The sequence below is a fragment of the Falco biarmicus genome, chromosome 16 (assembly GCF_023638135.1).
Source record: "Falco biarmicus isolate bFalBia1 chromosome 16, bFalBia1.pri, whole genome shotgun sequence".
Taxonomy (NCBI): Eukaryota; Metazoa; Chordata; class Aves; order Falconiformes; family Falconidae; genus Falco; species Falco biarmicus.
This window is the reverse complement of record NC_079303.1, coordinates 1265132-1282148: the sequence shown is the minus strand read 5'-3', so window position 1 is coordinate 1282148 and position 17017 is coordinate 1265132. Positions and strand designations below refer to the sequence as shown.

Genomic DNA, 17017 nt, shown 5'->3' with positions numbered 1-17017 from the left:
TTGGGTCCAGCTTTGGTACCTGGCGGTGCAGGGACTCCTTGTTGGCCAGCTCGCTTTCCAGCTTGTCATTGAGGTCATGGATGGAGGTTGCTTCTCGCTGGGCTGCTAGGTAGCGTTTTTCCAGTGTGGTGATCCTCTCCTCCATGTCCTCTTTCTGAGCCAGGGCCTGGGGAAGTGATGGGACTGTCACATACTGGTCTATGTCTACCATTCCCACTGTGGGAATAATTGGGCCACCCAGCTCCTGCGAGCCTGGGTCACCCCTGAGCCCAAGCATGCAATGAAAACCCTGCTTCATACAGGGATGAGGGACAGCAAAGTGGGAGAGCGACAAAGTGAGAGTCAAGCAATCACAAGAAAACTTTCTAGCATGGACACAGCTCACTGCCCCAGGTCCGCAGCACACCCAGGTATCTTTGTGTCTGCTTACAACCTCAGGGAAGCCCTGCTGATGGACTTGGGGACAATCTCCCAAAGGCAGTGGCCTCTTTTGGGGAACACAGGCCTTCACCCTGCATACAACAGCAGTTACAATCCCTTCCCAGCCCAGAGCATGTGGAAGCTCCTGTGAATGTCTCTGCAACTGCAACAGGCTTGGCAGTGCGAGAGGACAGTGTCTAACCTCTCGGAGGTCCCTCTGGTACTTGCTGCTCATCTCCTCCGATTTGATCAGATCCTTCCTGGCGGTGCCCAGATCCTCCTCCAGCTCAGCGACGCTGGCAGCCAATGCAGAGATGCGCTCCTTGGCCTGGACCACTTCGAAATTCTGCTTCTCCAGGAGCTCCTGTAGCTCCACCACCCGTCCTGCCTCATCATCCGGGTGGACGGAGCCATTGGAGAGCCGCTGCAAGGCAGCAGAGAGGGAGGCGGATGCCGGGCTGCCCCAGAGCATAGGCTGGCATTGCCTGCAGCTATGCACTGGGGGAAGATGGCCCTGCTGGGACGCAGTGAGGTGGTGGGGATGGAGACATGGGGCTCTGGGACCCCTTGTCAACAGTCTCCGCTAGCCAAGGATGTGGCTTCTCACAGGCATGATGGAATAGGGATGGTTGAGGGCTTCCCAGAGCACCCCTGGGAAGCAGAGCCCCTAGGAACATCCAAGCAGGAGCACAAACTCCCCTCCACTCAGAAATGGCCTGTATCTACCGGGAATAGCATCTCCCAGGGGGTTGGACCAAGGGGAGAAGGAAAAAAGTTTTCAGCACCCTGGAGGCAGCAACAAGGGGGCTGGAGTAATGATGACCTCAGTGAGCACAGTCAGAGCAGGGGTTTCTGGGGCTCTCACCTTCCAGGGAAGCTTCTGTGCTGGCTCCTTGGGCTCCCTCTCATCCCGCTCACCCGCTGGGGCCTCCCGAGAAGCACCTTGCTGCAGAGCTGCCACCTGCATGACAAAGGGCTTAATTAATGAGAGAAAGCAGATGAGACCAGCTGGTCTTGTCAGCTGGTGAGACCAGCCCTGGTGCACCCAGGTCTGCAGATGGCTTCCTGCTGGAATCCTCCACCTTCATACTCATTAGTGCCTATAGCTGAGGAGGAACTGGAGGGATCGCGTGAAGAAGAGAGGGGAAGGCAGAGATGCTCTGAAGGCTCAGCACTGATGGAGGGTGGAGCCTGTATGTCTTGCATGGACAGAGCGGTGCTCACTACAGGCACACAAAGAGCCTGAGCCCCAGCAGTAAGGTTTTCCTGGTGAGCCCTTGGGGACCTGAGCCCTGCATCCCAGGACTCCTTTCCAACTCATTTCACTAGTGTGCAGCCAGACAGACTCCAAACCTGGTGCAGACATAAGCAGCAGGAGCAGGGGATAAACATTGACATCGCACCCTGCTCTGCTGGGGGAGGATGGGGAAAGTTCCCTGCAAGGTGACTGAAGGCCAGGCACTGCCTCCCCACTGAGCCTGGGGAAGTACCATGAGACATCCTGGGAACTGGAAAGGGGAGCAAAATTTGGCCAGGCAGAGGCTATAAGGGTGGCTCTTTCCTTTTGGCAGTAGTGGCAGGGCACAAACTTCCGATCTAACTGCCTAAAAGCAGGGTTAATATAATTCCAGGATGAAAAGGACTAGATGTTGGGGACAGCAAAGTCCCCGTGCCAGGGTCTCAGCAAGGAAGGAGATGGATGATCCAAGGTGAGGTGCTCAGAGCAGTGAGGTCTGGGTCTCTGCTGAGGCAGGGAAATCCCAAGCCACTCTCAGCCCCCTGAAATGATTCACATTCAGGTTGCTTTTGTCAGTGAAATGAATACCAAACAGTAGAACACAAGAAACCTTGCCTGTGAGACACAAGTTTTCAGCATATTTACAAGATTTCCTTAAATACAGACAATCCTTCATTTAAATAGCAATTTTAGAATAAAAGCCTTACATTAAAAATGCCTAAATGCCAATTCTCTGATTTGCCTGATCGTTTGAGACTGGTATTTCAGAAAAATCAACATGAATTCATGAATGTAGCACAGAGCAGTCCCAGCCCAGTGGGCACCCCAGCAAGGGGCCAGGGTAGGCTGCCCAAATACCTTACCTGCCGGTGTGCATCCACGAGCTGCTCCTCCAAGGTTGCCACTCGCTCTAAGGCTGCTCGCAAGCGTTCCCTGACCTGCAGTTGTGTAAGACAATGGGAAAGGCCATTATTTACCTGTTACGAGGGTGCCCAGGATCTAGGCAAGCTCCCAGCCCCTTTTGTCTGGCTGACATCCAGGTTCAGGTGGATTCACATCCAGGACACAGGCTCAGGGATGCTCCAGCCCATCGCCTGGGAGAGTGAAAGCATGTTGGAGAGGACAGCCTGGGCCAAGCTGACTCTTGGAGACCTATGGTCAGGACAGCTTGAAGACATCTTTTAGCAAAGGAGATGATTGAGGTAAATGAATCAGGAGGAACAAGAGTTGTAAAGCAAAAGACTGAACCAGGGTGCCAAATGCCAGCGCTCACCACATGTGAGTAACCCGTGGAAGCAAGTTCCCCATCCTCGACAGCTTCAAACCCACAGCACCCACTTGCCAGCCCCACCAGTTCCTAAAATGAGGGTGTTGCAGATTTTGGATATCCAAGACCTTCCTCCTGAGGGACCCCATGTCACCACCCAGCTCAACAACAAAAAATGATGTCCAGCAGGAGGGAGAAGAAGGGTTGGGAGAAGGTCAGCTTTAAGCAGGGGATGCTCATGCAGCAAGCCAGGAGAGGTCCCAGCAGTCTGTCTCACCTTTTCATCTAGCGCCTTGTGATGCTCAAAGAGTGACTTCAGCGCCTTGAGCACCTCGACCTCACTGGAAACCCCGGACGGCGACTGGGCCTGACGCTTGACCACAGTCATCCTCAGGGACCGCTCATGCCTCGACACCAGGCACTCCAGGTGCTCCAGCAAGAGCTGCAAGAGGGCAAGCGTGAGGCTCTCACCACCCCTGGTCAATGCCGATATCGGCCCAGCAGCCTGCAGTGTCCCACATTTCTCAGGACTAAAAGCCAGAGACAAGGTTTTCTATGCTTACCCGGGTGTTATTGCGCTCAGCTTTCAGCTCCGAGATCTCCTCTTCCCTCTCCAGGAGCTGCTCCCGGCACGCACTGAGCTCCCGTGTCAGCGTTGCAAACTCCTGCAGAAATCAGAGCATAGCCATGAGCAGGGAGAGTGGGGTGGAGACTGGAGACAGAGCCAGTATTCTGGCCCCACTGCTGGGACCTCACGTGCAGAGCACTTCCCATCCAAACCCAACCGGGGAGAGACGGCGACACCAAGGGGAACATCGAGAAATTGGTGGAGAAGCACAGCCAGGCTGCGAGGCGATCTATTCCTGGCTTGCCTGAATGGTTTGGACTAGGAGAATGCAGGATCCCAATATTTATCCATTTGGTCTGGTGTCCAATGACACAAGAAACTCCTCTACAGCTCCAGAGGCACTCGATGGTATTTACAGCATTCCAGTCAAGGCCACCAGCATGCTCCCATCTCCACTGCCCCCTTGATGCAACCCAGCAGAGCACCCACCTTGGAGCATCCCATCAGGCTAAAACTCACCACAAAGCTGCAGCTGGCCAGGATGAGTCCCCTGGCCCTCAGCCTTTGCCATGGCTTCAGAACTGGATATCATCCAAAATCTCCTTCCGAAGGAAAGAGCAAGATCTGCCCCAGTCCAGCATGTAGGGTCCCATCAAGCTTCTTATGGGCACCCTTGAGCCCCAAGCCCCAGCTGAGGGAGATGGGGCAGAGCAGGAGATGTGGCAGCTGCCACCAGTCCTTGCTGCAGTTACGACTCCAGGGAGGTGACATCCAGCAAGGAAGAGCTGTGCACAGAGCAATGCCAAAGTAGAGCTGAAAAGGCAGCACATCCTTTGGGATATGATGGGCTTCTCAGAAACAGAGCAACTGCACTTGTGGCTGTGTCAGAGGGGGAAAGAAATTCGCTCTGGAGTTCCTAGGATGCAGGAGAAATCCAGGCTCCTGGGTTAGCTCAGGAGCACTCTCCCATTGCTCCCAGTTGCTCTTTTAATCACCAAGTGGTGGCAGGACGAAGCAACATTTTGCAGCTGAAATTTCTTGGGGTGAAAAACGCAAATGTGGAAACGCTTCATGAATTTACACCAGTTTCACAGTGTTGTTAAGAAGAACTTAAAAAGGAAAATGGTTTCAGAAGAGGCTGGGAAGGATTTGATCGAGCATTAACAAACCCAATTTTGACTGGGGGCTGAGAGCTGTTTTACAGCATGAAATTCTCTTTCACTTTAATTTTCAAGTTAAACAAATAAAACCCCTTCAAACTGAAGCAAAATGTTGAGGCTTAGGTTGAATCAAATGCTCTGCTCAGCTCAAAGTGAAATCTCTTGCAACAGCTGACATCCCTCCAAGAAATCAAGAGCTTTTTAATCTCTGTTTGTCCCAGCTAGATTTTCTCTCTCCCTTTCCACCCCAAACTGCTCACACCAGTGTGGTTTTTAGCGTGGGGTTGGTGGGGAAAGTGGTGTCACTGGTGATGCTGAGATCCCACAGTGGGACAGAGACTGAGCATGCCACAATGTGGAGGAAGGGAAAAAGCAATCGCAGAGGCCGAAGTCAGTCGTGATCCCAATAAACAGCTGCTTTTCTGCCCATCACTATGCCTCAGGGCTGCTGTCACCTGACATCCCTGCTCCAGCATCTCCGCAGGGCCTGAGTCCCCCAGCTCCTTTCCAGACCCACTCCTGCCCTGTTGCTTCCCCAAGGACCACTCCAGCCCTGGGGTCATCCCTGTCCCCATCACTTGTCCCAAAATCGATTGAAGCACTCCAAACCTCCATTACCAGCCTCTGCCATGCCCAGGCACCATCCTGTGCTTGCTCTCGGGACCATCCCATAGACCCCCAAAGTGCAGCGAGCCCCACTGCAGAGCCAGTTTCCCCAGGAGACCGCTGTGCTGGCCAAGCCTTTCCTGGAGCCACGCTCTCCCAGCCAGTGGGGATTATGGCTTGGCACAGCCCAGCAGCACACACACGTGTGTGCGCACCACCGGGTTATGCAAGCACTACGCACAAGAGTGAGCAGCTCGCGAGCATCCCTGCGGATTATATCAGCACTGGGACTTCCTGCTCACCAGCGTTGGGCAGAAAGTGTGCGAAAGCGGCAGCAGGAGGTGCCAAATTAGGTGCCCATGCATCACTGGTTGTTTCAGATTTAGGGACGTGTCACTTCCCCAGTCCCTCAATACACCAAGAGACAGGCAACAAGGCTGAAGGAGCTCAGCAAAAGCACCCTCACAGCCGTGACAGCCTCAAGAATGTCTTTCAGCAGCCCAAGCTGTAACAGTGGGTGACACATCGGCTGTGGACTCTCTCTCAGCACTGGGGCAGGGACCAAGCAGATCCAAAGCCCGCAGATCTGCAAAGGGTGGAAACCTCTTGCTCTGCTCCATGGCTGGCAGGGAAAACAGGGGCTGTGGACATGGATGCTCTCCTTGCTGGGGTGAGCAGCGTGGGATGGATGGGACAAGGCATTGGAGGCAGCAAGGGAAGAGAGATGCCATGCTGGGAACGGTGGTGGCCAGCGCTCAGCTCTCCTCACCCTGCATTGCCTGCATGGCCCACCCGGGCTGGCCAAGCTGTACAGATTGTGCCTGCAATCAGGCTTTCATCCTGAAAGGCAAGGAGATTAAAAGAGAGAGAAAATCCACTGGAGAGAGACAGACTGCCCCCACCCCGGCCAGCCCAATGCAGTGCACTGGTCAGCAGGTCAAAGCATGGTGGTGGCTCCACTCCAGGCACAGCACAAAACTTCTGCCCAAACCTATCCCACGGGGTGCTCCTCTCTGAGCACTCCACCCTGCCAGGAATGGCTGGCCAGATCCTGTGCTGCGCGCCCCAGAGAGGCTGTCAGGCCTGGAGCATCCTATGAGAAATAAGAGAGACCACGATAACTGTCCTCCCTTGGGGAAAGGCTGCAAAAAGGAGCATTTGTCACCAAAAATAGCAACACCCCTGCAGCAAGACAGGACAGCAGTAAGGGTGAGCCGAGTACACAGGGCTGGGGGGCACTTGCAAGCCTGATTTGATGCCTTGGGAATAAAAAAAGAGGAATACAACACTCCAGCACCCGCCTGTATCTACCTCCATCAGCCCCAGCTGTGCCCAACATCTGCCTCCTTGCTTCTGGGACACTGGCAGGCACCAGGTGAGTTTGGGGACCATGATGACAAACTGTCCCCAGCTCCCAGCTGCAGTGTCACATTGTGGAGTACAGCTTTCACCCCCATTCACAGGTATGCTATTGCCCTAGGTCCCAGCAAAGTGGTGATAAAGAGGACCTGGGTGATTTTCCTCTGCCCTGGACATGGCCAGGAACCTTCCAGGAGACGCAGAGGCCTCTGCCCCTGGCTCTGATAAGCTCTCAAACTAAGCAGGGACACCTATAAATGGATTAGAAAGTGAAGGAGAGGTGCCTGATCTGCAATCAAAGGATGGATGATGAGACACAGCTCTGGGAGTCCTCAGGAGCCCTACAGGAAGCCCAGCAGCCTGGGAAGTGGCTAATTTGGATTAAAACCAAACCACCCGAAGTGCACCTGCCTGGGCTCAGCCCCAAGCCCCAAGGTGGGAGGGAGCAGGGTGGACGGACGCTCTTTTCACCATCAAAGCAGGGATAGAGACCCAGAGCACCACACAAGGTATTGAAATGAGGCTTTTCGGTCAGCACCAGGCACGTTCAGGGTTCAGGGTCTTCCCCCTTGGCTGCATCAATAGGGAAGGCACAGGGAAGAGCTGGAGGGAGGCCAGAAATAAGCTACACAGAGACAGCTGGAGAGCAAGGATGGGTTTAGGAAGCTCAGGGAGAGAAGGCTCATAGCATGAAAAAGCTGAAATGCAAAAGTCCTCAGCCCAGAGCCATCTTCTGCCTCTCCCTGTGCCATCTGCAGCACAGACAAGGATGCAGTGAGACTGCACCAAAGTGAGCAAAATTCCCCCGTTTGTGGCAGGAACGCAGCCGCTGCTCCAACGCATCCGAGCCTTGGGAACAAACTGGCTCCAGCTGTGGGATTAATGGCATTTTAAAGCCCCTAATTGGAGTGATTGCTCCTGATGGGCCAGGCATGTGAAGGAGGGTGATGCGGGAAGGATATCTCTGGCAGAGGGTGATGCAAGAATGATGCCTGCACCGCACTGCTGACTTGGCACCTGAGGGGTGCAGCCCCATCCGTCCGTCTACCCACAGTGGGAGTTGGCAGACCACTCACCCCAGTTTCTCCTTGTTGTCCCAACAGCAGTGCAGAATTACAAGAAAGCCCTAAGTCACAGTCGAAGGGATAAACACGACCCTGAGCAGTGTGTAGCATGGGATTACAAAGATTAAATCCTACTGGGTTAACTCAGGGCTTCGACCGTCACCCATCCTCAGCACTGGGCAGTGTGTGGCATGTTCTGGACCTCTCAGCTACAGCACCATGACTCTGTGGGGACCATCCATGCAGAACTGGTGTCCTCCCTTCTCAACAGGCAGACATGATGTGTATTTCCACCCAGGATTGCTTGGAGAGGAGCATTGTACAGCTGAGCAAGCAAGAATTCAACATCTCAGTACCCTGGTCTTGTGGGAGCACAACCGGCTCCAATAGCTCATCACTGAGCCACCAGATCCCTCCACCCTTCCCCAAAATCTTGAGACATGTTAAAGGTCTTGTTCAGTGGGTGTTTTCCCTCCACCTGGAGCTGCTGAGGTTCCTATTTTAATGCTGCTTTTTGCAGGTGTTAACTCCAGATATATTTTTAAGTTAAATGGGAGGAATTTGGGGTGATTATCTGATGCCAGGACCTCCCCCAGCTCCTGGGGGACCTCCAGAGATCTTGGGGAGTCTTAGGGGGTCTGGCTACCCCAAAAAGCCCAGTTCTCAACTCCTCAGGCAGCTCCAAGAGGCAGCAAATGCACAGCAGAGCAGTGCCTGGAAGGAAGAACTGCAGGAGGTTTTTGTGGCCATTGGTAGCCCTCAGCACAGCAGCCCCTGTGAAATTTGGGAGCCTGTTCTCCCCCTGGCACAGCTGGGGACCAGGCACTCTTGCCAAACCCCCAAGCCCTGGCAGGACAGGGACTCCTGCCATCCCACACAGGATCCTGCACCAGGAAGACATCTGGATACACCTGGAGCCCTGCATGTTGCATCCCTGGGTGGTATGTACACCTAGGAGAGCAGAGGAGAAACCAAGCTGAGTGGCCAGGCAGGAGGGAGCTGGCAGCCGTGCCAGGGTCCCCGGGGCTGCTGAGAGCACCCGGACCCTGGTCAGGGCTTGGTCCTCAGCTGCAAACCCCCTGCACAAGCAGGGAAGGCAGAGGGATTGGAGCTGAGAGCTTTCAGCCCGATTAAGTCACATTCAGCACTCCCATATGAATAAATAAATCATGTAAGAAGCATTAAGGCAGCTTACGCTCCTCAGGAAATTGCCCTGGAGTTCTGCCTTTTGGGGGCTGAGGGATACCCCTATGGATTAAGGGGGGGGGTGGCTTGGCCATGTGGCAACCAAGCCCCACAAAGGCAAGGGGGAATGGGAGCTACAGGCAGGAACATCCCTGGAGCATCCCTGCCTGCCCCATGCAGGGGTTTGCTCCAGACAACAAACACATCCCCTGCCTGCCTCATGTGTGGGTCTACGCCAGACACATGTTCCCTGCCTGCCCCATCAAAGGCTCTGCTGGCACTCTGGACCCTGTGACAATGCAGTGACATCCAGCTGCCACTGTGCTCTGAAAAGATGCGGAGTGCCACGGCTCCCAGCCGCCATCTATCCCACCCTCCCCAGGCAGCATGTCCTCCGTACAGCTAGAGCCTGGCTCTTCCGTAGACTGGGAAAGGGCTGTCAGCCTTGTGGGTGACCACCGATGAGCCTGGGTGCCCAACCCTGCCACCCAAAAGGATTTCTTCAAGCAATCCAGCTTGAATCCCATGCCAATGGGGTCTGACATATTGCAGTAAGCTCCTGGGCAAAAGGGCACACAGAGGAAGAAGAAGATAGGACAGACCCATGGAATGCCCCCATGCAGTGCCCTGGGGAAGAGACCGGCCGCGTCCCGCTTACCTGGTACATGCACATGCTGGGATTAATCCCATTGGGCAGGTGAGTGCCTTTGGGTTTGCTCCCCGTGTTCATGCTGAGCCCTCATCTCCTGTGAGGACAGCTAGTGCAGTCCCAAGGGTGAGTGGCACAGTGGGCTTTAGGGGCCGCCGTGCCCGGGCACAGAGCCCCAGTGCCCGCGCAGGGGCAGGCAGGGCAGTGGAAGGCAGCGGGAGCTCAGGGCAATTCCCCATCTGCCACCTGCCCTGATCACATCCCTCACAGGGGCAGGGGGCAGGAGGCAGCCCTGGCTGAACCGGGGCACCCAGCAGGCTTGTGGGTGCAGCGCTCCAACCGAGCCCCTTTGCACTGACCCAGTTTGCTCCGTCTGCACACCGCCCCTGCCGAGGCACCGAGGACCCCTTATTGGAGCAGGAGTGGAGACTAAATCCGCGTGGTCCCTTAATCCGAGGCGGCTGTGGTGGGGCGGGCAGTGTGTGCTCAGGGTGACCTGACTTGCTCTCTCCAGTGCACGCTGGCAGGGAAGCTGGGAGCAGAGGGGAGGAGAGTTGCCGGTGCATGCGAGGTGGTGGTGGTCCTGCCTGCACCCAGCACTTGGGTACAGCTCAGCACATCCCCAAGGACAGGGAGCAACTCATCCACGGGGACCCCAGGAGCTCCCAGGGAAGCACTGCTGGGTTTTTTGCTTTCAGCAGCCTGGGCAGAGCCAGGGCCAGCCCAGCTCTGTGCATGGAGACACAGGCTGCCTTGCTCCTGAGCTGCCTTCCCCTGTCCAGAGCGGATAATGGATGCCGAGAGCCCGCCAGCCAGCAGACCAAGCTCTGTCCTGGCTTGTGCCACCAGTTCTGATCCATTAGTTATTTCCCGTCTCCCTAGGGTGCCCCAAACCCAGCACCCAGGCAGGGAAGATCTGAGGTCTCAGCACCATCACAGTCAGAACAGGTATAAACATTTGAAGCCTCCTGCTTCCCCTGCCTGGTGCACTCCTCTCCACAACACACCCACAATGGAGCAGTGCAAAAGCCTCCCAAATCCTGCTCGCCCCAAGTCTGGGCCCTGGGACACCGCGTGCTGCCCCATGAGACTCTGCAGGGAAGGCGGGCAGCTCGGATCCACCCTGCACAGCCCTGTGACACTGATCCACCTCATCTTCCTCTGACCTGAGCATCTTTCTTCGTGGAGGCCAAGCTCAAGTCCAGGTCTCTGGTGTACCTGGATTGGGTCCTGCAGGTGGATGAGCTGGGAGCAGAGCAACACCAGAAACACCAGCAGAGCCATGGCAAGCCCTGATTTCCCTATGTCCTGGGCTACTCACTGAGCACAGACCTCTGGCAGCTCCCCCACCCACTGCCTATCTGCTCCAGCTCAGGGAACAAACTGGCCCATTGCAATGTCCCAGTCCCCACTCTGCCCCCAGCCTCCCATGTCAGGACCAAGCTCAAGACAAAGAAAGTCCGATCACCCCACCGGGCAGTGGGGCTGATGGAAAGGAGCTCTCCTGCTGAGGGAAGGGGCAGAGAGGGGGGGGCTTCAGCACTGGGGAAAGAACATGGTTAATGTCCTCATTTGGGGACTCTGTAAGTGCCAGTGTGGACTCATGAAACTGAGGCCTTTCTGACATCCCAAGGAGCTGGCCGGAGGCAGCAAGCCAGATCTGCTACCCAAAATGTGCCATCTGCTCCCCAAGCACTGTTCCCCAATGGGTAAGTGTGGGCTCTGCATCTGCCTCACTGTTGCCCTTGGGCATCCTCAGGAGATTTTGCCCCTTCTCCATACCCATTCTCCTGTGTAACGGAGGGGATTACAGTCTCACACCTCCCCACAGGGACTCACAGACAACAAGGGGTACAGAGAAGGGGAGATGCCCAAGGTGGTTGTGGCTTGGCCTTGGGAGAACCTATGGGTTTTACTATTGGCATGAGATGCAAAACATCCAGCAGCATCAATGCTATCACACCTGGTACCTTTCTAAATGCATGATCTCAAAATCACATCCAAGTGGCTGATCACCCTTGTATGCCTCATTTAAGGCTCACAATCATCCCAGGGCCAGATCTTTACCTGTGGGAGTGCTGAGTTGAGTTGCCTCTGGAGCTGGTCACGTTCCCGTAGGGTCTCCTGCAAGCGGCTCTGGGTGACAGAGAGCGTCTCACGGGTCTCCCGCAGGGTGTCCAGCAGCTTGTCCCTCTCATCCAGCATGTTCACCATCAGCTGCTCAAAGTCGGCATCCGCCTCAGAGCCCTGTGGGGGACCCAGAGGGTCCCCCTCGCTGATGGTGGGCATCACCTCGCACATCATGGCGGAGTGTGACAGGTGGGCAAGTGTCCTGAAGGTGCCCAGTGGGGCAGGCAGTGGGTGCTGTTGAGCTGCAGGGCCCTGATCACATTGCTACAGGCTCCCACGGGTCAGGGGAATCAGCACAGGAGGGGACAACGGGGTGGTGAAGGTGGAGGGAATACCCCATCACTTCTTGGGTACTAAGCAGAAGCTGGCATCACTCCGGCAGGGACAGAGGGACCTCCTTGGCACCGACAAGGCCCTCGTAGTCTTAAATCACTCCAGTCAGCTGCCTGTCACTGCCAGGGTCCCTTGTGTCACCTCTCTGACGCCTTTCGGAGGGGCTGCAGCATCAGTGAGCCACAGGGGTGTTCATAGGCAGACAAAGTGACCCCTGAGGACTCGTTCCAATGGGAAGCCCAAGCTGGCAGCAGCACAGGGAGGGCGTGGGAGATATTTGGGCTGTTTGGGCATGCTGAGGAGTCTGGTGATGGTGGGCTGTTCTCCCCAAGGCTGGATGAGATGGTCACAACTGATGTGGGAACATGTCTCCGTTTGGCATCACAGCTCTTCAAACACACAGCGGTGACCTACAGGAGAGGGGACAAAGATCAGATCCCTCCTGCTGCCCCCAAAATGCCCAGGGCATCTGCCCAGCACCCTTTGCCCCCCATCAAACCCTGGTAGATTGCAACAGGTGGGCTCAGGACTCACAGGAATGGGATTCAGCCCTGGGGTCATGTGGGCACCCTCCACTCACCTCCACTTCTGCAAGGGGACAAACCATGGGCAAGATGAGTCGAGCAGCAAAACATGATGTAGCAAGCTTGGGGTGAGAGTCACTGGTCTAATCCTCATTATAGGGCAGTCCTCCTTAAGTTTTTAAACCTTTACAACAGATACAATGCTTGAGGACAGGTCCCAATATCCTTATATCACTCTCCTTTCAAACCAGCATACGCACACAGACAAAAAGGACCTGCACGCCATCATGGGCCAGATCAGCCTGTTCTGGCCCTTTGGACTGGAATAAAAGCTCATGTCTCAAACAGCTCGGCAGCACAGTGGGGCATTTCTCCCCAGTTCAAAGGCAGTGTGTGTAAGGAGATGCTTTTGTGCACACCCAGACGTGCAGACACATATTGCCAGGGCCAGGGGAACCATAGCTCCGTTCTTGGGATGACATTGGCTCATCAGCTGATGGGAAGTTTGACACAAAAAACCCTCTAAAAATAGAGAAGCTCTGGCAAAAACACCAGCCCCTCAATGTGTATGCAGCACTTTATGCTGAAAGCTGGCTCCTGCATGCCAGGGACGTGGGGCTGGACTGACCCGCAGGTAGCTGTCTGACTTCCTCCCCTTTACGGATTTGTCACATTCCTCAAGTGGAATAAAATCTGTTATGGGCCTGTAATGCTGTCGTGGTCCTTCGAGGCTTGTTCATGCTCCTTTCCTGGCTGTTGGGATGTGGATGACCAGGATAATTGTGCATTGTGGACATCCATCCCCACAGCTTCCCTGCAAAAAGGAGGCTGATAGAGGAAAAGGCACAGAGTGAGGAACCATTCCAATCCCCTGCTCTCCTTGGGTTGAGTTGGACATGAGCCTCATCCCCGTAATTAAGCAGGTAAAATGTTGTACAGTCCTCCCTCCCCGATTAGCAGTCCCAGTGGTACCCACACATGAACGTGGCCATGCTGCCAGCCTCCTCGGAGGGCAGACGCCCTCCCTCCCCAGGCTGTAGGGAGAGCTGGGGCCAAGAACAGCCAATACCAGCCTTACCCCAGGGCTAAGCTCTATTAATTTGGGTGCAAAGCCCAAATGAGGTGACTTTCATGCACCATTTTGCCACTGTACCTCTGCTTGTGGGATGAGCGTGGAGCAAGGATGTCCACACTGTGGAAAGCCAGATGGCCTCTTGATCACGATGTCAATGGCAAAATCAGCCACGTGGCCACATCCCTACCCCAGCTGCTGGCAAGGTACTGAATGAATTAGTAGGTGAATTAAGAGATATCAATCAAGGCAGGGAGGGAAGAGCCCTGCAGCCACTCAGGGAAGAGAAATGCTGCAGGGAATGGCCAAGACATAAATCTGACAGGAGCAATGATGGGATGGAAATTTATCCCAGCTGCAAAGGAGAGACTCACTTACCACGAGGAGACTCCACAGACCCCAGTCCCGGCAAAGCAGTGGTGCCTCCCCACACCCCATGGAGGTATTCCAAGGGGCTGAACCCACACAGTGCAGGAGGCAGCGCAGATTTACCCTAGGCATCACCCAAGGGCTAATTTTCTTTTTGCTTCCCCCATGGTTGAGCTTGCGCACAGGTGGCTGGGGCAGTTTAGGTAAACCCATGCGCTACTTTGCTTCACTGCAACCTGCTCCTGTGCACAGCTATATCCTGTTACATGTGTTATATGCTATATATGCTGGAGGGTGTCCAGAGAAGGGCAACAGAGCTGGGGAAGGGGCTGGAGCACAAGTCCGCTTGTCTTCTGCACCTGCTGCCTTCAAGCCTTTTGGAGCAGGAAGTGTGTTCAGCGAGCAACAGGCATGGGCGAGCATGCAGGGGTGTGCACACACCAGGGGCATGCACATGTGCAGCAATATCCATGCATGCAGGGATGTGCACATGAGTAGGAATGTGCATGGGTGCAGGGATGTGCAGGAACACATGCAGGAAGCTCCTGCCCAGGGTCAGCTCCCCTCAACACAAGCATCTTCTCATTTCTGTACCACCTCAAACCTTGGGATTTTCTTTGTTCTCCAAAAGCAACAGAGAATCACCCATTCCCACACATCTCTTCCCCTGGGAGCCCAGCTGCAGCTGCACACACAAAGATGCTGTCCCTGCAGAGCGCAGCTCAGCATTTCCTAAGCAGACCTCCATGTCCAACCGGTCACTTTTAAGGACCTTGAGGATGTCAGTGCGGACAACACTCCGAGCACATCACACACTTTGCTGGTGATTTTACAGCAGTGAGGGCAGACTGAAAGCAGCCCTTCGGCACTGGATGTCGGAGAGGTCCGAGCTTGCTCGCAATTAGCAGCAAAACACCGCCTGTGAATCTCAACCTTTCAACTGTGTTTGGTAAAACTACATAAATGTTACTGCCTGAGTTTAGAGGGCCTTAACTGATGGGATAATCATTGGGTAGAGGAGCGAGGATGTGAGGAGACAGCTGGTGAGCTGAGAAAACAGACACTGTGCAGCTCTAGCCCTTTGCTGAGTATTTTTAGTCCCGCAGGGCTGCCAGGCACAGACTTGCTGGAAGCAGGTTTGTTGCCAGTGAAAACGTGCTTGCTTTACTATACCCCCCCAGCCAAACGATGCTTTCCCCACTCTTTGAGATGGAAAACAGAACAGTCACGCACTGCCTGCTTGGAGAGGCCGGTTTGCAATGATGGTGCCCAGACATGGAGCAGCTCATGGAAAGCAGAGGAGTTTTTTTTGCCCTTGAGCTGATTATTTGCTCGGCATGACTCCGTAGCAAGCCTGTGGGATATGCTCAGTCCCAGGGAGCACCCCAGCTTTCCCTTTTCCACCAGAGCGAGAAGCATACCCAGCATTTATCCACACACAAAACCGCCTGTGCATTGAGGCAGAGACAGGCTTGCATTTTTTCTCTGAACAGCTTCACTCTCATCTCAGCCCTGACAAGAGAAACTAAAAAACCTCCACGGCTCTGTCAGCAAGATCATCACCCCAGCAGGCAGCTGGCAAAGAGGGTTTAACGCACACCTTGGAGGCAACAAGCTCATGGAGATTGATCATCCCATAAAAACGTCAGTTTGATCTCTTCTGCTCCTAGAAAATCCTCATCAGCTGCCTAACCTGGCCTCAAAAGAGCAGCACAGTCAGTGCAGCAGAGCCCACACCAGTACCCATTGCTTGCAGCTCACCAGCATGAGGACAGCTTCCCCTCCACCAAACCAGTCGAAGACGGGGTCCCAGCATCCTCCACTGACCCCTTCCCAGCCAGACCCAAGAGGAAGAAGGAGGGTGATGCCCTTCTGCTGTTGTTTTTTCCTTGCAGGACTTCTTTTTTTACCTTTTCTTTGTGATGCTCTGTTGAAAATGATTACATGGACAGGCTGTAAAAGTCTTGTATCCTGACATTTCCAGTGTTTCTGCAGAGAGCACCATGTCCTGGCATAAGTCCTTCCCACCCTCGTTGAAGTCAGACACCACCTTGGAGCAGCCAGGACATGTTGAGCCACCAAATCCCCATGGTCTGCCCCGGGGAAGGTCAGTCCTGACCCATCAAGCTGTGAGACAGCTTGTGGATGGCAGAGCAGGAACATCCTCAGCATCTCCACCAACCCACAGGGCCCGCTTTCCATTTTACGCTTGGTGGGAGATGTGGTAATTAGAGGCTGAGAAAACGGAAATTATTCCTGCGCACAAGACAAAGAGGGTGCTGAAGTGCCTTGGCTCAACAGTGGGAATTGCCGTTTTTAAGTGCAGAGCCTAGAAACGGAAATTTTCACCTGCAACAAGTCTTGGAGATGCCTTGGCCACATGCTCATGCGGGCCACCGGCTGAGATTTCACCTCCCCAAGGTGCTTCTGCCCTGCAACCACAGGACAGCTGCTGCTTGTGCCACGGCGTCTAGATGGGGCTTATCTGCATTGGAGATAGCCAGCTGAGCTCCACGTGTGCCAGGAGCTCCTCACATCCCTCTCTAAAGCCCCATAGACCCCGAGGGCCTCTCTCCATCCTTCCTTTCCTCCCTCTATCCCTATGTTTGGGCACAGACCCTTATCTATATACTCTACAGGTTTTTTACAGTTTTACAAGCCTGGATCTGAGCAGCCCCATCTGCAAACTCAAGCACCCTGGCTTCTCCACTCTGGGCAATCCACAGGGAAAAAGCTGCATTTTGATAAGAAAACCAATTGGCAGACACAGCCTCATCCCAGCATCTCTCCAGAGTCCTTACATTACTCCCAGGATGTACTGTGGCCTCTGGAGACCTCCAGTCCCCTGAGAAGGATAAGGAAGATCCAATTTACCATGGGGCCCATATGGTGATGGTGCCTCCACATTCCCTAATGCAGCCCCGCCAACGGCAGGGTACCGCACAGATGGTACCTGGCTGATGCCAGAGACAACCCGTGGCCAGGACACCCAGGGATAATAAGGGAAATGAGGTATTCTAGATAGAAGTAAGGTGCCAATTTTTAGCAGCAAATGATCACATACTAAAGGGTAA

General features: G+C 54.6%; 1 protein-coding gene across 15 annotated transcripts in view; it reads right to left on the bottom strand.

The window, feature by feature from the left end:
• PPFIA4 (PTPRF interacting protein alpha 4) overlaps window positions 1-17017 on the bottom strand; it is a 57615-nt gene that overhangs the window by 20162 nt on the left and 20436 nt on the right. For 14 of the 15 annotated variants that reach the window (XM_056361793.1, XM_056361792.1, XM_056361795.1 and 11 more), the window contains 7 exons: window positions 11583-12388; window positions 3488-3589; window positions 3202-3366; window positions 2521-2595; window positions 1286-1381; window positions 623-844; window positions 20-166 (listed from right to left, as the gene is read on the bottom strand). In XM_056361793.1, coding sequence (XP_056217768.1) covers window positions 20-166; window positions 623-844; window positions 1286-1381; window positions 2521-2595; window positions 3202-3366; window positions 3488-3589; window positions 11583-11819 — 1044 coding nt within the window. In that variant the 5' untranslated portion in view covers window positions 11820-12388. Of the gene's footprint in view, window positions 1-19; window positions 167-622; window positions 845-1285; window positions 1382-2520; window positions 2596-3201; window positions 3367-3487; window positions 3590-9524; window positions 9942-11582; window positions 12389-17017 lie in introns of those variants that run through there. The other variant, XM_056361808.1, reaches the window with a different exon arrangement.